This window comes from Nymphaea colorata, chromosome 7 (assembly GCF_008831285.2).
Source record: "Nymphaea colorata isolate Beijing-Zhang1983 chromosome 7, ASM883128v2, whole genome shotgun sequence".
Classification (NCBI taxonomy): domain Eukaryota; kingdom Viridiplantae; phylum Streptophyta; class Magnoliopsida; order Nymphaeales; family Nymphaeaceae; genus Nymphaea; species Nymphaea colorata.
The window spans coordinates 7,720,399-7,746,965 of NC_045144.1; the positions used below are offsets into that span (position 1 = coordinate 7,720,399).

The 26,567-nt window shown below is 40.0% G+C and overlaps 3 protein-coding genes across 4 annotated transcripts; 1 reads left to right on the top strand and 2 right to left on the bottom strand.

Moving 5' to 3' along the window:
• Positions 1 to 3,573: 3,573 nt before the first annotated feature.
• On the top strand, positions 3,574 to 4,825 carry LOC116257100 (serine acetyltransferase 1, chloroplastic-like). The gene has a single exon (XM_031633716.2). The coding sequence runs from the start codon at positions 3,690 to 3,692 to the stop codon at positions 4,617 to 4,619; it is 930 nt and encodes a 309-aa protein (XP_031489576.1). The 5' UTR covers positions 3,574 to 3,689; the 3' UTR covers positions 4,620 to 4,825.
• Positions 4,826 to 12,725: 7,900 nt separating this feature from the next.
• LOC116257099 (serine acetyltransferase 1, chloroplastic-like) lies at positions 12,726 to 21,740 on the bottom strand. 2 transcript variants are annotated; one of them, XM_050078747.1, is made up of 2 exons: positions 21,552 to 21,740; positions 12,726 to 13,762 (listed from the first exon to the last, which is right to left on the bottom strand). In XM_050078747.1, the coding sequence occupies exons 1-2, from the start codon at positions 21,590 to 21,592 to the stop codon at positions 12,856 to 12,858; spliced, it is 948 nt and encodes a 315-aa protein (XP_049934704.1). In that variant the 5' UTR covers positions 21,593 to 21,740; the 3' UTR covers positions 12,726 to 12,855. The 2 variants fall into 2 exon arrangements, with proteins under 2 accessions (XP_049934704.1, XP_031489575.1); XM_031633715.2 differs by lacking the exon at positions 21,552 to 21,740 and having other exon boundaries at positions 12,726 to 14,079.
• On the bottom strand, positions 17,527 to 18,751 carry LOC116257601 (serine acetyltransferase 1, chloroplastic-like). The gene has a single exon (XM_031634521.2). It carries the CDS (start codon positions 18,628 to 18,630, stop codon positions 17,677 to 17,679), a length of 954 nt encoding a protein of 317 aa, XP_031490381.1. The 5' UTR covers positions 18,631 to 18,751; the 3' UTR covers positions 17,527 to 17,676.
• Positions 21,741 to 26,567: the final 4,827 nt, after the last annotated feature.

Sequence of the window (26,567 nt, forward strand, 5' to 3'; positions counted from 1 at the left end):
CATTAAGTAGAAAGAGACTCATTTTTAATTCACTTTTTCACATTATTTGAACATTCACTTTAATTTATGTAGCACAATCTTTTTTAAGTCATTTTTGTAAAAAGAAATTAATCTTTCTATTATGAAAAACTGGTTGTTATAAGATAAGGTCTTGTGTACATACAATATAAGGGACTTGATAACACTCTCCCAAGGACTCAGAATCACAAAACTCCAGGACGAGTAGTCTCAGGTGTCTCAAGAAATCAAGACTCACTTTGACCAAGGGGACCTACACTAGATTTGGCGCTGGAACTTAAGTTGGTCACATGGAGGGTTGGTTCGAGAATCGCCCCAGTCCGCTTCGGTCGCTAGGCATGAGTCAAGGTTGGTTAGTTTCGTCCCTAACTAGGCCCAACTCAATTCAATTTGCCCCTATTCAACTCGACTACTCGACTAGGCCCAACTCAATTCAATTTGCCCCTATTCAACTCGACTACTCGACTAGGCCCAACTCAATTCAATTTGCCCCTATTCAACTGGACTCGACTCGACACGACTCGGCCCGGACTTGTTCAGGTCAGACTGGTTTAAACCTTCACCTACAACAAAAAAAAATAATAAATGGGAAAAAAAAAACAAAATGGTCAGGTCGTCAATCGGGTGGGGCCCGGCCTTCGAGGGGTCCCTCTCCGTCGCGTACATGCCAGCGACCGAAAGGACAGGCTCCTTGAATAATGTGTGAACGAATGACGTCATCTCTTACGTCACCCGCAAAACCTAACTCCTTTGGACCCATCATCGAACCATTATCAATCAAATGATGCCATCAAATCCCTTTCAAATACATTGTGATTTCCTTTTTCTTTTTTCTTTTTTTTTTCTTGTACATCAAATTATTTTGTGACAGCACTTCTAACTCTTCCTTCATAATCATATTTTTTATAATTCGGTGAGCTCTTATATATATATATATATATATATATATATATATATATATATATATAATATTTTATAGATAAATAAGAATTACTTATTTTTATAGTATTATTTAAGGTAATTTCTTTTGTTTATATACTAATACCTTTCAAATTTTAAAGCTTTATAACTTATGCTCTTTAGCTACAATTTTCTGACTTAGAGGCAGAATGGACTTAGAACCAAACATGTCGAGACCCTATTGCCTGCTTTGCAAAGAAACTTCTCTTAACAATACTTTCATTAATTAAACCAAATTGTTTTTTTAAGAAATGACGGTCAATTCACATTTATTGGAGGTTTCTAATTACTTCTTTGTTTTTTTTTTAAATATATATATATATATATATATTTATTTATTTATTTGAAAAATTAAATCGTTACTCTAACTTTTCAAAATCATTTGTCATCTAATAAAAGCATTTGATCGATAATGACGTACCGTTTAAAGAAAAGAAAATAATTCAAATAACGGAAATATCTATTATACATTTTTCTTTTATTTTTATCTCAATTATTTGTATGAACAAAAATATGTATAAATATTAAAAACAATTAATTTTTTTAAGAGAAACGACTGAGTTTCATGGATGGGTCAGACTGCCGACTCGATGATACGTTATTTGTCTCCCTGCCGACTCAAGGTTGTGGTTTCTAATCTACTCTTCCTGAAAAACTCCTCCCGAAATTTTTAGTAGCTTCCAGAAAAACGGAAGGAGCTATGTGAAATTTTTAAAAACTTATAACCGCTAAACTTTATTTTGTTAAGATTTGGAGGACGTCCAACTGCCTCCAAGGCCAAGCCAGTCAAAAACATTCCTCAAAGAAATATTTCTGTGAAATTTCGAAATAAATAAAATGTAATTGCCGCCTCGACCGTGTGGTGTCCGTATCGGTGTCGGCTCCTCTCCAAAACGATCCGGATAAAAATGCATGACCTCCGATTTTATCCTTATGACTTGTGTCGCCCGATTCAGTTCAATTAATATTATCTTAAAAGAATAACAGTTTTTTTTTTTCTTTTCTCAATTTAAGAAAAACATACTGTTATTGCTTGTATATCAAGTTCCAGTTCCAATTCTATTCATTATATTTATTATATATGTATATATAACTATTTTTGGAGACAGACAATTAATTAACTTATGCACATCAATATTGTTTCCAATACATCTACGAGACGGTGTACGACGGCAGATTAGTTTTGTGTATATTTGAATCGGTATGTGTATCTTACTTAGGGATGTCAATATATTCGATTTGAATCGAATATGTGACCGATTCGATCCTCAAAAAATTGGATGTGAAAAAAAATTAATACTTGATTAAAAATTGGATTAGATTTGGATTCCAATATACATAAATATTCTATCAGATTCGGATATGGATTTAGATTGGATTCATTTTTAGATAAATATCCTGTATCAAATGCTATTAAATTTTGAAAATTGACAAGATGTGGTTCAAAATTGTGATTTAAATTCAAATACAAATATAAAAAATTGTGATTTGGATTCACATATAAATATAAAAATTGCGATTCGGATTCAGATATCCCAACTCCCTATCCGTATTACTATTCCAACCGCCTCGGAGGGTGAGAACTGAGGAGTTCAAACGCGTATAAACCCTAAATTGCTCATTCGAGCCGTCGAGAGAGGCAGGTGCACTTTGTTTGCTTTTGACCAAAAGCCGCTTCATTCAAACGCGGCGCAAACAAGTCAAAGATTGTTAGCTTCTCTTCTGCGTATCAAAGAGCGGATCAAGTTTTCCCTTGTTAAGTTCAACCACTTCAAATTCCTCCTCTTTTTCCTTTATTCACCGTCAAAATTTGCTCGGTAGACAGAGCCCTTGTAACTATCACCTAGAGAGAGAAAGCTAGAGAGAGCTTTTCTTGATTATTTTGAAATAATGTCACATTATATATATATATATATATATATGTATATATATATATATATATAAAGAGAGAGAGAGAGAGAGAAAGAGAAAGAGAGAGAGAAAGAGTAATTGCCTCAAAATAAATTGTTTAAACACTTGTTTGCACAATCCAATGCTACTAATGTAACTTCAACAACGATTTGACGATAAACATACATTAAGTTAATCATCTTATTAGTAGAACCAATGCGTACGGCTCTTATAACATCAAAATTTGGCTCCTAAAAGCTTAATATTTGTTATAAAAACAACTTGAAATATAATGTTTATAGACATCTGTATTATGTCCATATTTTGTTTAAAATACATTTTTAAGTGGTCTGAATTAAGAATGTTAAGTGGTCCGAGAAATACGAATATATATATATATATGTGTGTGTGCGCGCATGCGCGCTCATTGAAGCATGCCTCTTTAGAATGCAATAACACATTGTTGGAGCCACTTATCGGCAAATATCTACAAGTGGGACCTCCTCAAAAAAAAATATTTTTACAGAAAAATAGGTCAAGCGGTTGGTAAGAAAGCCAATCAGCCCACAACTCTGTAAAAACGACTCAACCATAAAATAATGTCAGGTTCCTATAGGTTATCATATAATTCAGCAACATTCTGGGCCCCTTCAATAAGCAATATGCCTGCCCAATGGCAAAATCTGCATCTATATATATCCCCCACCCCAACCCAGGTCCATAGCTCCTCAGGGAAGCTTCTACCTCTGCACTAGATCAACAACTTCTCTTCCTCTCTCTCTCTCTTGCTAACTGCTTCTCCTCCATCTCAGAAAACATCAATGGCCACCTGTGTCGACTGCCTGCGCTCCGGCGTCGTCGCCGACCCACTTTCCAAGGACGTGCCGGCGTCCATTTACGACTTCGCCGAGCTCTCGAGCGCTTACCACCATTCTAAGAACGAGGAAAAGGACGAACTGTGGCACAGGATGAGGGAGGAGGCCAGGAAGGATGTGGAACAAGAGCCCGTCCTGGGAAGCTACTACGTCTGTGCCATACTCGCCCATGGGTCCCTAGAGAGTGCACTGGCCACCCACCTGGGGTACCGCCTCGCCACGCCCAACCTGCCCGGCCCCAACCTGGCCGAGGTCATCCTCACCGTGCTTCTCGACGATCGCGCCATCCGGAAGGCGATCCGGGAGGACATGAAGGCCATCAAGGAAAGAGACCCTGCCTGCGTTAGCTACGTTCAGATCATGCTCAACTTCAAGGGGTTCCTCGCCATCCAGGCGCACCGGGTGGCTCACAGGCTGTGGCTCACCGGCCGTGTGCCGCTGGCGCTGGTCATCCAGAACCGGGTGTCCGAGGTCTTTGCCGTGGACATCCACCCCGGTGCAAGGATCGGTAAGGGGGTGCTCCTGGACCATGCTACCGGGACCGTGATCGGCGAGACCGCCGTCATCGGCGACAATGTGTCGATCTTGCACAACGTGACGCTCGGCGGTACCGGAAAGTGCAGCGGCGACCGGCACCCCAAGATTGGGGATGGGGTCCTGGTTGGTGCAGGTACGCATGTGTTGGGAAACGTCAAGATCGGCCATGGGGCTAAGATCGGGGCCGGGTCGGTCGTGCTGAAGGAGGTGCCGGAACGAACCACCGCGGTAGGAAACCCGGCGAGATTGTTGGGTGGGAGAAACAACCCAATCAAGCTGACCAAGATTCCGAGCTTCACCATGGATCACACCTACGAGTGGTGTGACTATGTCATCTAAATTTACTAAGAAACTAATCATCTTGTCGGTGTGCTCTTTTTTAAGTTTTCTTCTTCTTCTTCTCCCTCTTCCCCTCCTCTCCTTAAAAGTTGGTGGTGTCATACCAATATTTTCAGTCGCTCGCTGAAAATTATAATGCAGAATCTTTCTTGTATACTCTTTCTCTTTATATGTATATTTATATAATTTACTTTCCTTTTTCCTAATTTGATATTTTAATAATTTAATTGCTCAGCAATACCAACTATCTTGGGTCCCTTACTTCGAGGCACATGGACACACAGGCCTGCCCACATGATAGGAGGAACCATTTTTTTTTTCTTTTGCTAAGTCCTACGATACATTATTATTATTATTTCCTGGTTGAAGCTTGACCATGGCGGATTAATTCCCCCAACAAGTTGAACAACTTGTGATGCTGATTCAATTGAGAAGACAGGAAATAAATTCTCAAGTTGGTGTTTGAATCGTAAAGTAGATTCCTAAAATACTAGGTGGTCAATCTCCAGTAGTAAAACACTTTTACAGTACATCATTCAACTTGAGTATTGCGCTATTTACAATTTAGAAAGTATCGCCCAACAAAAATCAAACTAAGGACACATTATATGAGCGCTCCTCAAACCGACCAACTAAGTTACATTCTTGGGCACAGAACTTTTTTACCATGTTCAAACATGGAACGCTTTACAACCACACCCAAATCAAATTCAAATACTTGATCAATCATCAAATAGTTTTTTTTTTTTTCTAGTTACATAAACATTAATTGTACTAGCCAGCTTTATGCTCAAGTCCGAAGACTGGGTTCGGGCAGAAAAGATGGCTGGATGAGGAAAGAGTGGCGCGCTCGAGCCTATGTTTGAGCCTTGGTGAGAAAGATTCATATTCTAACCAAACAATTTCTAGGTATAAATCGGGCTAGGTTATGTAACTTGACCACCCTAGAACACATACGATATCCTTGTTGATATTCTTTTTACTTTTTTTTTTAAAAAAAATTCCATTAATTTTTGAAATCAAGAAACTAGAGATACATTCCCATGCTAGTTTCCTTTTTATTGCAATCTCGAATTCGAACCATGTCTAATTTCTAGATACATTTCTATGTCATTTCGGTCGCATAATTGCAATTTTTGTACAATCACATTGCACCGAACCTGGTCTTCTCTGCCCGGTCCACAAAAGTCTTCACCATTGCGTGTAGCTGTAACATATTTTGTTTTCATTGACCTGGCCTGTGCAGCTGTGCTTATCTTTTCTTTTGTTTCTTGCGTTAGGAATGGAGATTTGTCCTTGTACCAAATTCTTCGTTGCTTAGAAGCAAACAAGTGATACAAGCAAACATGTGATACGCAACTCTGCCTTCTTTCTTTAACCTGCTAAACCAACCATTTAAAAGCTTCTTTATCTGTATATGCGTTTATCTGTATATGCGTGTATGTGTGTGCATGTATATATATTATATTGTGGCGCAAACTTACATGTATTTTTTTAATATCAACTCCCAACAAATGGCCCCCAAGGTTGGACAGTTGTGGCAGCAAGGTTTCGTTTTCTTCTTCCTAACTTTTGGTCTCTGCTGCTTTTTTAAATGTAGGATGTGGACAGGCAGGGGAGAAAACCATGGGCTGAGGGGAAAACCATGGGCTCAGCTCAAAACAAGGGGCTGTAATGGAGCATGTGCCAATGCTTCTCAAGGTTCAGGAGCTTTCTCCCCCTTTCTTCAACTTAGGGGACAGAAACATTAAATCTCCAGAGCCTTGGAATGTGCCCTCCTTCTTTCTTTTATGGTAGGTAGGTGGCCGCAGAGGGCCCATGTTTCGGATGAATGAAAGGCTAATCTTACCGCTCGAGTGAAACCCGAAATCTTCTCCCCTCGTTACTTTACGATTATGTAGAATTTTAATGGAATTTCAATTTGAATTTTGTGAAAAGTTTTTAGTCGAAAAAAGACTTGTAAGTATAGTCACAAAAAACACGGTATTTTTAAAAAAAAATGTGAGAAAATGATATGTTATTTTAAACAGTTTTTTCTTATATTTTTTAAGTATTAAATTCGAAAAAAAACTTGTTGTTTAAAACTCCGAAATGTTATTTGTAACTATGCTGATGCTTTATTCTACATATTTTAAACCCAGGTAATTTTTTTTTGCCATTCAACATTTGCATTGAAATCATCACAAAAAATGACGTATATAGGACCTGGAAATTTCGTTCCACTTGAAAGCCACCATGGAAGCCACATGGTGTTAAATATTCTATATTCTAATAATGCTTCGGGTATTTTAATACCATATATACAGATGCTACCCTACAGTTTTCTCGCCTTTTAAAAAAAAAAAAATTATATTAAAAACAAGGTTTTGGGTTGTCATATATAGATTCAGATTTTTAAAACACTGATGGTGCTTCTATTGTTTTATATCGATTAATTTCATTGTGGATTTTAAAGCGAGTGCGATGTTTATTTTACATAGTCATTATTGAGGCATGACGCGTGAATATGTTCATACATATATATAATCAATGAATCTGACGTAGACATTATTGAGAGGGAGAGAGGCGTGTCTATGAATTCCAACAATTTGGCATCCCAAAAGTGGGAGCTCTCCTCATTATTCAGTTTCGGTGCAGGATTTGTTGTCCAGGGGCGTTGGATGATGGCGTCAGAGATTGATCCAAGAAACCGTGGGCGCGTACAAAACCATGGGCTCAAAAAACAGTGGGCCGACTAACTCGTCCTCTTCCATGGAAAACCACCTTGTGTTAAAATAGCCATGGTAAATCTCTCTCTCTCTCTCTCTCTCTCTCTCTCTCTCTCTCTCTCTCTCTCTCTATATATATATATATATATATATATATATATATATATATATATATATATATATATATATATATATATATATATATATATATATATATATATATATATATATATAAAACAAAGTTGTTAAAAACATGAGTAAGGGAAAAGAAACAAATGCATTATATAATCATTAAAATATTACTTTTGCAATGCAAGATGTGATTTGAGGAGTGATTTGGTGTTTTTTATTCAAATAATGTTTTTAAAGTAATAAAAAACGAACAAACTTTTGTAATACCAAAATTTTGATACTAGAAATATTGATTTTATTGAAAAAAATAACTTAAACTAAAACATAATTTATGTTATTGAGTTGGTGCTCATGCATCTAGAACCATTTTCACTTTAACTAGTTGAAAATTTTTTAAATTTTTATTTAGTTTGATTCTACCGGAATAAGTTTCTTGGATTATTTGACTCTGTCTCTAAAAAAAATCCTTGTTTTCAGTATATATTAAAAAGAATAAATAATATTTACCTTTTCTTTCTTTCGCAGTACATTAGTTTAAAACTTAGTGACTGAAGCAAGTGCTCAAACAGGTAAAAATTTATGTATAATGGATAGAGAAGGACCTCCTTGGGCCGTTAGCACGCTTAATTTAATAGATAGCTCACTTCTTTCAATGGTTCTTGATAATTTTTTAGAGAGAGGAAAGAGGAGAATGTACACATCCTACATCCGCAACAATAACATCACGCAGCTTTATGCTGGTTTTCATTACTAGTTTTATATATTTACAAACAATATAAGTAGTTGTTGAGGAAAGATTTACAAGGAAGGTGTTTTCCAAAACTTTCCATTAACGACTATATATGCAATGTAAAAGGCATCAAGAGCAAAAACAATGCAACGTCTTCTCGTCAGTTCCTTCCAGGAGAAAGTTGTGTGGCCACAAGCTTGAGGACCTTGCATTGATTTTTCTTCGACTTGTGGCTCGTATTCTCTTCCACTCGTTGTGATTTGGATATTTTCTCCTTCGTATCGACATCGAATCGAATGGACGTTCAGTATCGTTTCATGGCCCCCGCAGGCTTTGTTTAGGGAGTATCTTTCTTGCGAAGAGCTAAGCACATTGTTTCCAGCACATAGAAATGTACAGAGAGCCCATTGTATGTATCTTGCTCTTTCTTTATAAGCGACTCGATATTTCTCAGTAACAAACCTTTAGCTCTTGCTGTATATAATGTTGAAGTCCTTCAGCCGATGGAGAATTCCCAAGCATGACAGATACGTACATGCATGCATGACCCACGTATAGTGGTTGGAGCTATAAATTTTTGGTTAATCATTGGTGATTGCCGCACTCCTTGTGCCTAAAACTGTACATGAGTCATGATTTTAACTCGACTCAGAAAACTCCAGCTTGAGCTTCGCATGAACTCGAGTCGAGCTCCATAGAATGGCTCGAGCCAACGCCGAGCACCATAAATCGTTTTTGTTAAGCCTACCTGGCTTCTTTTGGTTTGTTAACTCGTTTAGCTATTCTTTCATTACATTTTTTGCATTCGTTGTCGTCGAATCAAGTTTAAATGAATCGATTTCTTATAACTCAAAGCCAACTCATTTAACATTTTGAGTGTGCATTTGAACTCGAGCTCGACTCATTTATAAATGTGTTAGAGTTACAAGGAGCTCGTTCAAGACAAACTTGAGGTGGCTCGACTAGATGTTCAACCCTGCGACGCCTGCATGTTGTGAACGTTCACACACACACGTAGAGGAATGCTTCGAACTCACGCTTCAACCTCAGACTATCACTTCCTGCAGCTTCTTTATATATTGCTATATATATATATATACATATATAGTCTTTTTTGTGTTAACGAAAGCTCTCGGGAAGCTGATCAGTGCACGCACTACACCACCAAGCAAAAAATTAAAAAAAAAAGGACCATTTGCGAGTTTAAAATTTCATTAATAATAATGGTTATTCAGAAAAAGTTAAAGCAAATTCACCAACTTGTAGATTATCTATAGGAACAAAAGTTGGTGATTTATTTAACATATATAAATCTTGATCTCATCTGTACAAGAGTTGGTGCAGCTGGTTGATATATGTTCTTGGGATCCAACTTCCATGGGCAGTAACAAATAATACGCATGTGCATGCACGCACACACACATGAATATATAAAAGCAAGTTGGGTTCAAGGAAACTACCACCATTAGTAGCAGGGTGTGCTGAATTTGTTCTCTACTTTGTTCAACTTAAATGGTTTTAATTCTGGCCCTTTGTTTAGCACTCTCGATCCTAACCAGCGGTGGGTCTTTCGGTCAGGTAGTCCACACAATTACTAGAGAGACGTGCGTCGATTATTGAACTCTGTTTCCCATTATTCTTTTACTGTGAAGATCTCCTGCCCAAACTACAGCCATGAAACCCGTCTCGAGCTTCCGCTCTCAAGCAAAAGATTCTAACTTATCGGCGCAGATCGAGCGTTTGCCACCACAAATGTTATACGGAAGGAGCTGCCAGATACAGATCAGATTTGCTGCCGTGTGCTTGGCTTTCGTGGCTGGGACCCTGTCAGCTGTTGCTGGTTGCCTGTCGGTTGCCCTATTTGCAGCAGCCTCTTTTGTTTTTGGCACACGATGACAGTCTTTCTGTCCATTTCTGCGCCTCCTCCTGCCGTCGCCGTCTTAGTTCAGAAAAGAGTGAATTTCCGCCTTGTGTGGACGTTCTACAGAGATGATCGCTAGCTGCGCCCATCGTCTGAGCCCATAGGTTGCATGGAAGCCCATGGTTTCTCTCCTGTCAGGTTGCCGATGCAATGGCACTCCCACCTAAGAGCGTGGCCCCTGCTGCCATAAACTTTGATGGGGTTTTTAAATTAAAGTTTATTAAAGAAAATTTTGCGGCCACTCTTTTAGATTTGACAAGTTTTATACTGAAGTTTTTCAAAGATATTTTCTGCATATATACACAAGAATGGAGGGTAGGCAATCAGACAGGGTACCCATTAGATGAGTTATGCTAGGATTTGTTATATATATATATATATATATATATATATATATATATAAAGTTTATCTCTTTACATTTTTTTAATTTGTTTTTCTTTTCTCTCACTCTCTCTCTCTTTATATATGTATATATATATATATATATCCTTTTTAGCAATAACAGGCTCACTTTAAAATTTTTGTTGATGGCTTCCTTGAAAACTTTCATGTGTTGTGTTGACGATGGCTCATTTAGAAACTTTGATATGTGGATATTAACTTCAATACTAAGATATGAAATGTAATTAAACATTTTTAAAAGTGAGTATTAAACTAAGTACCCAATGAACTTCAAGTTGAATGTTGGGTTTGATCAGATAATTAAGCCCGCAGTAAGAGATTTGGGTCAGTTGGAGCCTAACTTTTTCGAGCTTTGGGTCAAATCTTGTTCTTTGGCTTTCCCTGGAAGTGAAGTGACCTGGTCTGACCTAGAGTATAGAAGAACTTGTCAAGGTTAGCTATAAGACAATTAGCTCAATGACTAGGACCTTAGATGAAAATTACCAAATATTGGCAATATTGAATAATAAAAGTTTAATCGTGTGCATGCATCCCGTAACATATGCATATGTATAAACACGTACATTTATGAATACGGCACATATATGTATGTATAAATACGTGCATATATACACACATATATTTAAAATATTGCAAAATGTCTCAACGAGATTTTCAATTTTTAATATACTATATATGATTACAATCAAACCACTAATGCATTTTGTCGCACCGATCTAATTAATTTAAATTTGAACGGTTGTACTTGTGTTCAGGCTCCCGTTTCCAAGTACTCGGACTGATTACTAAAATGCCTTTAGTTCACATCGAAAAAGAAATTTTTTTGTAAAAACAAAATAAAATAAAATGACTACGGGTGATATTTTTTTAATAAATATTGTAAAAACATGTAAAAGAAGTATTGTCGTTTATTTGTAAAATTTGTGACATAACAATTTAAAAAATAACGAACTCCAATATTCAGCTATGCATGGTAAGAATAAATAAATAAAGAAATCTAATTAGTTGACAATCCGAAGTGACTTAGATTGGCAAGCCTGCCAACTACACTGGAAGGAAGTCATAGCCACTCTCAAACTTTGGAACAAGGAGACAGGCTCCAGCCATTGGAGCGGAGGTACGAGATTCTAAGAAAGAAGAAAATAAGTTTGCAGTCGCTTTGGCTTCTTCACTTTTCTACAATTTCAAACTAAGCTAGCTTTCTTGGTTACAACGTCCAAAAAGACTCGAGCTTCAATGAAAACAGATAATTAAGAGCAAAATTCATCTTTCACCATTTACTCATCGACCACGGGTAATGAAGAACAACAAAATTCGTCTAATTTCACCACTTAAGAGAAAATGTCTCGCCTCGGCCACAATAGTAGAAGTTTGATTGCCCTGACAACATCTCACTTGAACTTCTCCAGATGCAAATTCTCCTATTGCCTGTATTCGAATCTCGATCAAGAGGTCATTCATGTTTCTTTTTCTTTAAATGGAGACGGACTATCCAGGCAGCTAAACATGCCTTAAAGTCTGCAGCAATGGTTCCTATCCAATGATGAGCTCGGCAGAAAAGGTTGAGAGTTGAATTCTTCTCTGTGGGAACGTTTCACGCCTCCAATTTCCAATTATGATCTTGGCAAAAGGTTGGTAGCTGAGTTCTTCTGCTACATTTGAGTTCTTCTGCTACATGTGATAGGATCGATCCCATGTAACTCTTCATTGTAGCTATCTCTGATAGCTTCGGAATTCGTATCCAAGGACCGACCCCGTCCAACTCTTCTTTGTAGGTATGTTTGATAGCCACCGATTTCATATCGGAGATCAATTGAACTCCACTTTATGAAATCCACTGTTCAGAAGAACAGTGCGCTTCAGCACTGTAGATTTTAATTCCATGTTAAATATGAAAATCTTCGAATGTATGCTCAACGAGAAAGGGAAAGAGCTAATTGCCGCTGCAAAACTCGCAAAGCCTTTTTCCTCGACATTCACCTCTATATTCTTTCGGCTTACGGGAAGGCTTACGTCGCCGGCCAGTCAAACAATGACTGCCGGGAAACCTGCGAAGTTCACACTCCCTTTCATCAGCTTTATTAAAGGGTCAAACAAATGTTTACAAATTCAAATCGTATCTGTCATGAATGTCTGATGTTTCTTCTTTCATCATTATTTTTAAGCGAGAGCGACAGAGAGAGATTCGTAGAAAAAAAAAAAACCAAGATGATTTATGAAGGTTTTCAGCGAGTTGCTGAAAACAAGGTACATTTACTGCCACCAGGCCCACTCTTTTATGTACAGAAGCTTTCAAACAGGGAAAACAAGAAGTCCACAACGAAAAGGAAAGCAGATGATGACTAGATGACATAGTCAGACCACTGGGACACGAAGGAAGTATGGTCCATGGTGAAGCTTGGCACGTTGGTCAGCTTGATCGGCTTGTCCCTCCCGCACAGCAGCCTCGCCGGATTACCAACAGCAGTTGTCCTCTCCGGCACTTCCTTGAGCACGATTGAGCCGGCCCCAATCTTAGCCCCCGAACCAATCTTGATGTTTCCCAACACATGCGTTCCAGCACCCACCAGGACGCCGTCCCCAATTTTCGGATGCCGGTCTCCGTCCACCTTGCCGGTGCCCCCTAGCGTTACGTTGTGCAAGATCGACACATTGTCGCCGATGACGGCGGTCTCGCCGATCACAGTGCCGGTAGCATGGTCCAGCAGCACCCCCTTCCCGACCTGGGCTCCGGGATGTATATCCACGGTAAAGACCTCAGACACCCTGTTCTGGATGACGAGGGCCAGGGGCACCCTGCCCAAGGTCCAGAGCCGGTGAGCCGCCCGGTGGGACTGAATTGCCAGGAACCCTTTGAAGTTGAGCATGATCTGCACGTAGCTCACACACGCTGGGTCCCTTTCTTTGATCGCCTTCAGGTCCTCTCGAACCTTGACGCCGATCGAGCGGTCCTCGAGGAACACCGCCAGGAAGACGGCGGCGAGGCTGGGACCTGGCAGGGAGGTGGTGGCGAGCCGGTAGCCCAGATGGGTGGCCAGCGCGCTTTCGAGGGAGTCATGGGCGAGGATGGCAGATACATAGTAACTGCCCAAGACGGGCTCTTGCTCCACATCCCTCCTGGCCTCCTCCTTCATCTTCAGCCAGAGGTCATCCCTCTCCCCGCTGTTGGTACAGCCGAAAGCCCTCGAGTACTCGACAAAGTTGTAAATGGTGGCCGGGTTAGCAAAGAGGGACGGGTCCACGTTGAACCTCGCCGTTCTGGCCTTGGAGCGCTCGACGCAGGTTGCCATTTTCTCTCGGTGGAACCTTAAACTTTTGGGGGTGTAGTTGCAGAAGGGAGGAGGATGGGTTTCTCGAAAAGAGAAGAAGCTCAGTAAGAAGGAGAAATCAAGTTCTGTAGAGGCTTGAGCCCTCTGTGGAGAGTTTATATGCGGCCGTGGAGCTTATATAGAGGAGGTTGAGGGGATGAATAGGTCAGCTTTTGGAGTTTTGACCCGTCATGTTAAAAGTATTATTCTATTCATTGCTTAAGAAGACGGGCTTGGCAAGGGTTGTGGGCGCTTCCTAGCTTCTTGTGCTTGTTTCTTTGGATTAATATATTGAAAAGAGATTAGTTTGCTAACTATTTGCTTATTTCCATCCAAATTAAGTTGTACATGATTAAAAAAATAATAATTTTATGGGTGAGGGGGAGGTTTATTCATTCTTCAAAAATCTCCTTGTTCTTCTTTGTGCACCCTTTAATTTGAAATAATATCCATAGAAATCTAATTAGAGATATTCAGACCCTTACCCTAATCACCTGTCCTAGAATTATTATTTCCATTAACTTTAGTTATACCAAATGGAATTTATGCATTAGTTGTAGCCAGGTGTGTTGGGGGTGATCATTTCTTGCACGAACAACTTTAAGGAACAAAAAACTATAGATTTTTAATATATGCTACATCTTTTTCTTCAAATTTTCACGATGATGATAAATGTTTCATTTACCATATAAAAGTAGAGCCCAAGTTGTCGTCTAATCCTTCGTCCCAAAAGCATATAAAGTCATTCGTTTTGAGTGCTGCTTTTACCGTGTTCAACTTGTTCGGCAGCTTCTATGAATATATTGAACAAGTGATCGCCATTTTCTTCGACAACAGTTGCGGTGATACATACTTTCTTGGTGCTCCCTTTGACAAGCAATGGCGTTCGACATGTGGGACCGTTCAATCGGAGGCTAAATTTGATGAGCTCATGCCTTACGCAGGTGCATATTTTTATGAGCAATTCTTTATAAAACAAATTAAGATTTTCATTTATGTAACAAAAAGATTTTCTAACAAGCGCTAAGTTCTACATAATATCAACATCACGAGCGATTAATTATTCATTCATCGTTATCATCTTCGCGTAAGCATTTCCTTTTCTGGCCTTTGTTTGATAACCAGGCAACAAGGCAAAGATTTTGGTTAAAAATTATAAGGTAACAAGGGTTTGCTTTTCTTGTTCAACGTTCTAATTAAGTAGAAGTTCTTTATTTTTTAAACCTTACGCAAGGGCATGCTCTCGCTTTGTTTAAGCATTGAGCCGATAAAATGAGAATATATAATAAAATTTGGGGACAAGAGGTCTCCTAAGTACATCTGCAAAAAACAAACCGTAAAAACAGAATTAGGAAGAGGAAATATACAATACAATGCACAGAAAAATAAGAGAGAGAGGAAAGGCAGTGCGGCACAGTCACCCAGTCGCAGACGGACAGCGGCGCTTCAACCGAATGGCAAACTGGCGCTTTATTTAAGCGTGGAGGGTTTTACTTTCTCTCTACCATCAATCAAACAAAGCAAAAGTTTTACTAGATAAAAGAATACTTTCTCTAAAGGATTTTCTTGGAATCAAACGTTCTAGGGACACATTATTTCATAAAACAAATATATAGTTGGATGGCTGGAAGAGATTTTGGAAATTTTCCGAGTGCTTGGTACCCATAAGTGATTCATTTTCAGGTGTAGTATGTATCCATCGTTTGATTATTAATTTGGGTGGCGATATTATTATAATTTTTTTTCTTATTACTTCCAATAGCATTGGAATCTGCATTACCTTTTTTTTTTGTTTGGTGAAATACATGGCAATAATATTCATGACTTGAGATAGATGTTCTCCCACTCTATATCAAGGAAGCTTATGATGCAACTTGTAGCAAAAAAAAAATGGTAATAATTTTTTCATTGTATTGACACGGCTAGAAGATGGTGCTATTGAGGAACATGAGATAGACATCGGTGGGTTCGAGTCGAGCCCAAGTTGCAAAGATTGGTGAGAATCCAATTCCTCCGCAAGGCTCGTCCACATAGGGTGACTCAGGGCCTAAGATCAGGCCGAAAGGCGTAGTCTATGGACAACAGGCTTACTCTTTGTAGGTCGCTAGATCTGGTATGCCCTTCAAATTCACAAATAAAGCACTCTTTCTCTATAGCATTTGAGGTTTGTATTGCTTGCCTTTGATGACTCTTTCTCTTCCATCTTGCTAAAGTATCCTCCTACGCTGCATATGTTCAGATCCATTTGCTTGCACAAAGTTCGTGCATGTGTATATTATATTATATTTGCATGCAGATCGTACCAATGTTCACATATCTTACCCATACATGGAATAAAAAAAATCATACACTAAAGTTTTTAAGAAGGTGGATATTTTGAGGTCGGCTGACGATTCTATAGAAGTATATACACAATGTACAAAGACTGCTCATTGGGCACTTGCGAAGCCCAGCAAGCTGACAAAAACGAGCAGTTTGCGATTTGGGGAATGAATAATGGAGAGCTCTTTGTTATATTCGTGGGCTTATCATCTTCCTGTGTTGGCCTACTGATAAAGTCTGGCCTACGATTAAGGTATTTCCTCCAACAATGGAGGTTCGCCCGTTGTTTCGAGTCCACAGATATCAGAAGCAGCACATTGTTTCTCCCTTGAGGTCATCCGTGTAAATCTCCTGATCTTCAATAATGTGGAACAGATGCCAAACGCAAAAGGATCTTTAGTAGAACGAGATATTAATCTTAAGGCAACTGGGACTGAAGTAAGTTTTTTTTTTTTTCCAAAAAAAAAAAGATATGGCTTTAATAACTTTTTGTCCTCAACATAAAGATAAATCGATATGAAAGAAGACGTTTTTGTGTAGTGAAAATTGGGTTGACGTGTGTTTGATGAAGGAATAACTTTTACGATGTTGAGGTAAAAACTTTTTCCTCTAATAGCAGCTTTAAGAAGCTTCAGAATTTGCAGGGCAAATAACAACAGTTTTTCATGCATAAGGACCTCAACTTAACTTCAAATTTGGCTAAAACTCAAGATTCGACGAAGGCATCCAGAGTTCAGACTTCTGGTGCTTAGCTATTATAGTGGGGAGATAGTGATAAAGGAAGGAGAGTGAAGATGGTAAGAGGAGAATCTAAGGATATCAAGTGGAAAACCCTGGACAAGTAAACTCTACCATTATGTTTCCAGACAGTTTTCTTGGTGTTGTCCTCATAAGCCATGCAAGATCATTAGAGCATCTCCTTGTTACAGTGCAATCCCCAATTGAGAAAAACTTACTGTCATCTTGAAACTTCTTGAGGTGCTCTGGTCCTTCAAAATTTTGCCTCAATCGTTTCTACTTATGTTCAATGGGTTCAAATATAAGATTAGGGAGAACTTGAACAACATTATCACACAGGCATGATTTCTACATTTCTTCAATAAAATGACAAACAAAGAAGATCAGTGTCCTGTTGATATGGCAGCTCATTGTCGGGTCGAGCTTCATGAGATTGGATAGAGTTTTCCTTGCCTCATGGGTTCATCAACCAAAGGATTAGCACATTAACGTTTGAGCTACGCCTACTGTATACCATTCTTAAAAGAAATATAAGTATCGGCAGAGTGCGATCTTCAGCTTCTTGATTCTTCTATGTTTGGAGTACCCGGTTTTGCTTCATCCTGCTCAGGTGATTTGGAGAGAGAGAGAGAGAGAGAGAGGGGCTACCCAAGAAAGATATATTCTTCATTACAGAAAATTTTCAGCGAGACGCTGAAAAAAAAAGAGTATGTACACCGGCCATTCCTCACGAGGGAAAAAGAAAATGAAAGAGCTCTATAAGAAAAAACAGGGAGAAACACAAGCCAAATTTTGTCAGATGACATAGCCTGACCACTCATAGGTATGGTCCATTGTGAGGCCCGGGATCTTGGTTAGCTTGATGGGGTTGTCCCTCCCACCTAGCAACCTCGCCGGGTTCCCTACCGCAGTTGTCTTCTCCGGCACCTCCTTCAGGACGATCGAACCAGCTCCGATCTTTGCGCCGGCACCAATCTTGATATTGCCCAAGACGTGTGTCCCAGCACCCACCAGCACACCATCACCAATTTTCGGGTGCCGGTCGCCTGTGGCCTTGCCGGTACCTCCGAGCGTCACGTTGTGCAAGATGGACACGTTGTCGCCGATGACAGCAGTCTCGCCGATCACGGTTCCAGTAGCATGGTCCAGCAGCACTCCCTTCCCAATCCTCGCACCTGGGTGTATGTCCACAGCAAAGACCTCAGACACCCTGTTCTGGATGACCAAGGCCAAGGGCACCCGGCCCATGAGCCACAGCCGGTGAGCCACCCGCTGCGCCTGAATTGCTAGGAACCCCTTGAAGTTGAGCATGACCTGCACGTAGCTGACACATGCTGGGTCCCTTTCCTTGATTGCTCTCATGTCTTCCCGGACCGCGGCGCGAATGCTGCGGTCTTCGAGGAACGCCGCCAGGAAGACCTCGGCCAGGTTCTGGCCGGGCAAGTAAGGTGTGGCGAGCCTGTAGCCTAGGTGAGTGGCTAGAGCGCTCTCCAGGGAGTCGTAGGCAAGGATTGAGGATATGTAGTAACTGCCCAAGACGGGCTCTTTCTCTACATCCTTCCAGGCCTCCTCCCTCATCTTCAACCAGAGGTCATCCCTGTGCTCCTCATTGTTCGCACGCCGGTAAGCCGTCGATAGCTCGACGAACTTGTAAATGGTGGATGGATCGGCAAAGAGGGGTCGGTCCAAGTTGAATGGCAGCGGCTTTGCCGCCATTCCGGACGTCAATTGCTCTATGCAAGCGGCCATCTCAGTGGGGAGCTTTCTACAGGGATGGCTGTAAAGAAGGCGAGAGTTTTTAGATGGGGAAGAGCAAGGTTAAGCAGAAGGATCCTTGTAGAGGCTGAAGCACTCTGTGGAACTCTGGAGATGGACGTGGAGTATATATAGAGGAACAAGGGGAAGCACATGGCCAGGGGATGAGTCCAGTTTTCAGAGACAGGGACTCAACACCTAGAAATTATCTAGAACTCGTGGACCTGAGTTATTTCTGCGTGGAAACAGACACTGTAGCTTTCTTTTTTTTTCCCCTTTTATAAAAAATTGTGGGCGTTTCCCAGCCTCTTGTAGCGGTTATTAAATTGGAGTAGATGACAAAAGAATAGAACTATACCTAAACAACAATTATGCAAACTTCTGCATGTTTATCCTGCTCGATATAAATAACTCCCTATTGTAATAAATTAACAACCGAAAAACTTAATAACGCATTTGATGAGTTAACCTTTGACGCTTGAAACCATGCCTATCTTAGCAAGCCATAAGCCCCCCTGCCTAGGATTCTGCTCCAATACTAGTAGAAACGGGCATGATCCTTAGCATTGAGAAATCAGAGCCTCTGTGGCTGCAGACACTTGTATGATCAAAGGGATTAAGGATGAGCTGTGGCTGCCGACCATTTTCTCAACATGTCAAAGTCTTCGATTCACTGTCTCCATTGAGATCACTATCATGACCGTAAATAATTCTGTTTAAATAAATCCCAAAGCGGTATGAAACTCTCTCTCTCTCTCTCACTCTCTTTCTCTCCCACACACACACGCACACACAAATTTATGTAACAAGAAAATGACTACAGAGCAGCCCCAGAATAAAATCGGTTTTTCGAGTCTGTCTCTTCTAAAGCTATATCGATCTTCTGATAGGGAAGATTGTCAAAATGAAAAGACACAAGAAGAGAGAGGTAGATTGCTCAAGGTAGGTAACAGGTTAGTGGTGAAAAAATGTAATAATATGATTGAAAAATCTGGTTTCTTGCTATGTATTGTGTTAAGAGGGAAAGTATATGTAATCGATTAGTAAAGGAAGGGAAAACTTTTGAAGATAGGAATTTGAAAATATCTTTTTTTCGGAAGCGAAAGGGGGTTCAGTCACTTGACTCACTAGTGTCTTCCAAGCTACTCCTGTGTACGTAAAAGCAGAGACAGAAAGACTTGACTGTGTCTATTGTAGGAAGATGTGTCAAGTAATACGAAAACCATGTACAATGATCAAGTAATACGAAAACCATGTACAATGATCAGGCGCTGTTCTAAAACTTTGATTAAATTTTTGCAAGTAGAATCAGACGTATTCTTTGCAGCAAATGTTGGTAGCCATGTTAATGCGATGCAAAGGGTCAAGGTGACGCAAATTTATGGAGTCCTCAAATGACCATCTACTTCTAAGTAACCCCTAAAACTCTAGAAGCAGTACTGCCGAAATTTTGAGACAAAAATGAGTTAGACTTAGAACTGCTGAATGCACATACTCCAAGAACCCAAGCAATTTGAAATAAACTTCTCTGTGACAAAGATGGCAATTTTTGAAGTCTTATATCCAGAGACAGCTATGTCAGAAATTGGCCATGGCTGAACTTCTCAATTAGGTTGAGCTGGGAGATCCGCCATTCACGAACTGCCATAACAAGAGAAAAGAGGAACAATCCTGAGATTTCTATTCGCGAACAAAATAATCATCATGGTTCTCACAAAGTGCACACAAAACGAATTCGTAGACAAAGGGGCTTCATATGTCAGAAATCAAACACCAGATGATTTAAAACTAAAGGCTGTCTGCAGCACAAGATGTAACAAGAAAAATATTCGCTAGCATTTGCCTCGTACTTGAACCAGAGAGATCGACAGAAAGAGATCATGAAAACCAAAATTCTTTATAGTAACATTCAGCGAGATGCTGAAGGTAGCTTATGTTACCACCACCACTCTTACATGTACAAAAAGCACGCGAGGAAAAATGGCGAAAAACAAGGAACAGATGATGACTAGATGACATAGTCAGACCACTGAGACACGAAGGAAGTATGGTCCATGGTGAAGCTTGGCACGTTGGTCAGCTTGATCGGCTTGTCCCTCCCGCACAGCAGCCTCGCCGGATTACCAACAGCAGTTGTCCTCTCCGGCACTTCCTTGAGCACGATTGAGCCGGCCCCAATCTTAGCCCCTGAACCAATCTTGATGTTTCCCAACACATGCGTTCCAGCACCCACCAGGACGCCGTCCCCAATTTTCGGATGCCGGTCTCCGTCCACCTTGCCGGTGCCCCCTAGCGTTACGTTGTGCAAGATCGACACATTGTCGCCGATGACGGCGGTCTCGCCGATCACAGTGCCGGTAGCATGGTCCAGCAGCACCCCCTTCCCGACCTGGGCTCCGGGATGTATATCCACGGTAAAGACCTCAGACACCCTGTTCTGGATGACGAGGGCCAGGGGAACCCTGCCCAAGGTCCAGAGCCGGTGAGCCGCCCGGTGGGACTGAATTGCCAGGAACCCTTTGAAGTTGAGCATGATCTGCACGTAGCTCACACACGCTGGGTCCCTTTCTTTGATCGCCTTCAGGTCCTCTCGAACCTTGACGCCGATCGAGCGGTCCTCGAGGAACACCGCCAGGAAGACGGCGGCGAGGCTGGGACCTGGCAGGGAGGTGGTGGCGAGCCGGTAGCCCAGATGGGTGGCCAGCGCGCTTTCGAGGGAGTCATGGGCGAGGATGGCAGATACATAGTAACTGCCCAAGACGGGCTCTTGCTCCACATCCCTCCTGGCCTCCTCCTTCATCTTCAGCCAGAGGTCATCCCTCTCCCCGCTGTCGGTACAGCCGAAAGCCCTCGAGTACTCGACAAAGTTGTAAATGGTGGCCGGGTTAGCAAAGAGGGACGGGTCCACGTTGAACCTCGCCGTTCTGGGCTTCGAGCGCTCGACGCAGGTTGCCATTTTCTCTCGGTGGAACCTTAAACTTTTGGGGGTGTAGTTGCAGAAGGGAGGAGGATGGGTTTCTCGAAAAGAGAAGAAGCTCAGTAAGAAGGAGAAATCAAGTTCTGTAGAGGCTTCAGCCCTCTGTGGAGAGTTATACGCGGCCGTGGAGCTTATATAGAGGAGGTTGAGGGGGTTCGATCATCGATAGGTCAGCTTTTGAGGCGTTGGGAACCTTCATGCTAAATTGATTCCCCAGAAAGGAATTGTGGGCGGTTCCAAGCGTCTTGTTCTTTTGTTGGAATTAATGGAGTGCCGTTTCCATCTAAATAAGTTTTGCCTTTTTAAAAGAAACTATTATTTTTCTGGTTTGATTGTTACCAAGTGAACTTTTAATTTATGCACTGATCATCAAGTCCTTGTTGATGATCTTCTAGTCATAGATAAGGAAATCCTGAAAATTTTTCTCACCTTTGAGAGAATATAACGCCCAAAAAGTTGTAACATTGCGTCAGTTTACAATGTAAAATCGTGTGGTTTTTCCAGATTTTCTGCCTCCCCAATTTGCTCCGACTCTTCTTTTGAGGAAAACCCACACCAGTGTGTATATATGATTTGTATAACTCATCCAAAGTAGCAGTACAGACTCAAGACATAAGCAAGCACGTCTCATGTCGCAAGTTTTTTGGGAAAAAAAAGAAGGGGAAAGTTTGAATTGAAAATGAAGAAAGAATTCAGCAGCTTTCATGATCGCCCGATTAGTTACTTGCAATTTTCTTCGATAAACTGTTATATGGTGATGGTGATATATATATATATATATATATTGTCACCGTTTCTTTTGACGAGGAACGCCGGTTGAGCAGTGGGACATCTTGTCGGAGGATTTGATTACCTCATGCCTTACGCACCTCCTACTAGTGGGTATTTTTATGTCTCTTTATAAACAAAATTAAGATTTTCAATTATGTTAAAAATTTCCCAACAAGATGTGAACTTCGTTTGTTAAAATTTTTACAAGGATAATGTTACATCATTTCTCTAAATCTTTATAAGTGATCGGATAAAAAGTTAAAAAATACAATTAGCAAATTTTGATTTTCAAAATCTTGGGGCCCTTGGCCCCTGCCAGCCCCCTGTCAACTCAAACTCGAGTCGAGTTTGAGCCGAGTTCTGGTTATGGCTTAAAGTGCTCGATCTAAGTTCGAGCCGGCTTAACTTTACTTTGTTGGAACTCTTATTGTGTTCAAGCATAAGCGGAGGCTGATAAAAGGATAGTGAAAGAATGGATAAAATATTCCTAAGAAAATAAAACTACCAAACATATCTTCTCCTAGTGCAAATATACGTAAGAAGGTGCGAAGGTTCCTTAGACACAAGTTTGTGCAATGTGACTCGACAATCAATGATCCCTGGGAATTTGTTCCCAAATGAATAAGAGAGGATGAATGTTAGATATGTGTGAAATTAAGGTCGTCTTCTCTAGCTATAGGAAATATTTGGAAGCTCATAAATAAATGTGTCTGACATGAGAATGCACCCTCTTTGACCAAGATTTTTTACTATACACCTTTGGGAGGACATGTGAAACTTACGGTTACCAAGATTTTTTGTTATACACCTTTGGGAGGACATGTGAAACTTACGGTTGAAGGGGGAACACGGGAATCTCAATGGATGTAGTGGAAGTGGTGAGAGTCTGGTTGTAATTTGATTTCTATGAACACTACATTTCTAAACTGTAAGTCGTGATAGTACAATATTCTAGTTGATGAGTATACCATGAATCTACTCATGTCTTGAATTAGTACTAAACCTCAAGGATAGGAAGAAGGAAAGAGAGACTTGGCTCCTTTTTTGAACGGCTTCTAGTTACCCTAGGCATTAGCACACTCAAAAAAATTTGCTGAAGAGACAATTGTTTAAAAATACTCATATTTGGTGAGACACCTTTACATATATATATTTATATATATATTAAGATTCTCATTTAAAAAAATAAATTAAAAAAACTGGTGTGACAATTGCCCACACCAGTCACAATGTCGCTACGCCATTGAACAAAGGTGCTTTTGGCCAGCTCCATTTGCTTGTACACATATATTATATCTTACATAAAAGACCATATTAATTTTCAGATATTCTACACCATAGTCACAAATATTGTTTTCACATAACAACGAGATATTCTACATCATAGTCACAAATATTGTTTTCACATAACAACGAGGTTCAATTTTATTGGGTATAATACATGAATATGAAAATAGCATGAAAAGGAATAAAAATTGGATAAATTCTTTTAAAAAATAAAAATTAATGGAAATTAAAAGATAAAACAGCAAGATAAGCAGTACATAAAAATTAAAAATAAAAACAAGCAGTTTGATGTTAAAAAACATGAAAAATGTGTTTAAATAAAAAAAAGATAGAGAAAAAAGTGAAAACATGCATTTTTTTCATTTTGGTGTTTTTTAAATTAAAAATAAAGTTTTTTGCCTTTTCCATTGATTTAGTTTTTGGATTTTTTAAGTGTACTTTTGAAAAAAAAAAGTTTTTTTTTCATTGAAACTTAAAAAAAAAACGTGAAGATTTTGAGGTGCGCTACTATAATAAAAGTCCCCCGACAAAAGAGTACAGCTCGTCGTGCCTTTGCCAGATCCAGCAAGCTGACAAAAGACGAGCAATTTGCAACGAAAGGGATGAATGAATATAGAGAACCAGGTGATCAGTTTTGTCCTTCTAATATGGCGCTTCCTCCAACAATGGAGGTTAGCCCATAGTTTGGAGTCCATAGATTGATGCAGAAGCCCACTGTTTATCCTATGGGGTCATCCATGCATGAAATTGTACTGGTCTTTGAATAATGCACTGAAATGCTAAGAGGCTTTCAAATTGAAGGAGATATAATATAATTAAGGCATGTGGGATGGAAGAACTGAACTTCCTACCCGTATATTGAAAGTAAAAGAAATATAAGTTCAATAGTAAACTCTCCCTCCTTAATTATCTAGAGATAAATTGCTAGGAAAGGAGACACAGGCCCATATTGAATTGAAGATAGAATATGTTGCCCTAAAAGTGTGGTGAAAGCCATCCTCAAGGAGTTGGTCAGTCGGGATCGTGTAGAGGTTCGATACTTTGTGCTGCAAATGAGAAACCACCAACATGCAAGTTGAACCACTACAAGAATGAAATCTCAAGGTACTCATGCATGTCCTCCACTCCAAGGGATGAAGAGGGGTGGAAGTTTTGACCTTCTTCGAATGATAGGTGAAACCCCACTCATCCAAAACTGTGGTGGAAGTCTACTGTGGTGGAAGTCTACCAATGCTAAGTATAAGAATATTGATTTCAATTTTCCTCTATTAGCTAACATTAGCTTTCAAGTACTTAAGCCCGGCTGAGGAAGAGTTACGGGGAATAACTTGGCAGGGAAACCAAGAGAAGCTCTTCCCCGCATAAGGAACCCAACCTTGACATGTAAATATATGGCTAAAACTTGAGCCATCCAAAGCTCAGAGCGTTTTGATGACTGGCAATACATGATAGTACTGATGAGGAATGTAGAGGTAGTCGAGTCAAAAAGCTGTGATATAAGCCTCAACATCTCTCGATTGGACACGACCATGAAAAACTAAAGCTCTAAACTTACGAGCCGTCCAGGCTTCGAGTGCCCATGAAACAACCAAAAGCTTGGCACATTTGGGCAGGGCCAACAAATAACTAGTTAACTATAAGATCCAAGAACTGCAGCTAGGCTTCCTACTTCCAGACTGAGATCTGCTTTTCTGCTTCAACTGTTGAGTACTCAGGTGGCATTTAGACAGAGATGTCAATGCACTTCTCAAGAAAGATTTCTTCGTTAAACTTTTTAGCGAGTCGATCGAGAGAAGGTATACGTACACTGCCCACTCTTGAGGATGAGGAGGGCGCCAGAAAAACGCCTAAAAAGTGAACACACTCTCAGAAACACAAGCAGGTTAGCTAGATGACATAGTCCGACCACGTTTAGAATCACTTTTTTATGATAAATTCAGGATTAAAATATATTTCGTAAATTCCTTAGTAACTTCAACATCTTATTCCAATATGGTCAACAATGTTTTCCAAAATAACTACTGTCTACTGCTAAAGTTAGTTTCATAAAATTTGCAGGGTAGAATAAGAAGCAAGCTTTGGAAGCCATGTTGATGCATGTGCCATTTATCCTCATCTTTAGCAACACAAAAACCACATCTGCTTCTGGGAAGCTGAATGCAGTTGATGACCTTGAATCCATTTTTTGGAGCTTTGCTGCCTCGGTGAACACACAACTGCAGTGGATCTTCCACACGTACATGATTTGCATCTGTTTCTTCCCAACTTCTTTAAGAAAAACTTTATCCATGGTGCAGAAATGTATAAACCTTATTGACATGCTAAAGAGTCTCTTAAATTCTTGGCTTTCCTCTCTTCAGTTACGTTAAAACTCACGATCTCATGGGCATAATGACCTGTAGCGATCTAGATCTCCTCAAACTCACAACTATGGACAAAGCCACAAAGAGTGTAGCTGTGGAACATAATCGCTGTGACAAAAAATTTAAAAAGTATGTAATTAAGACTGCTCTTATTGATTTTTCTACTATTTTTTATATGCGATTCATTCCTTTCTTCATTTGTAGGGCAAGGAATTACATATTTTGCATGGTATGATTGATAATGAGGAATCATTCAAAACCCAGTATTTTTTGTTCTTCACGGGGCAAAAATCGCTTATGTAGTATGGTGAAAGAATGACAAAGTTGTAATACATAAAGGATTTCACAACTATTCACTGCAATTATCTTCCTTCCTATCTAAGAGATAATCCTTGTTCCAGTTGCAAGGAGTCTCATGGGCCACTACTGTAGCTGTCGTATGTGCTTCCAAATTCAATCTCAATTGGTTCATGTTTATCCTTCCTGTGAATGTCTTATTGGTCCTTAATTTGAAAGCAAATCCAGTTACAACT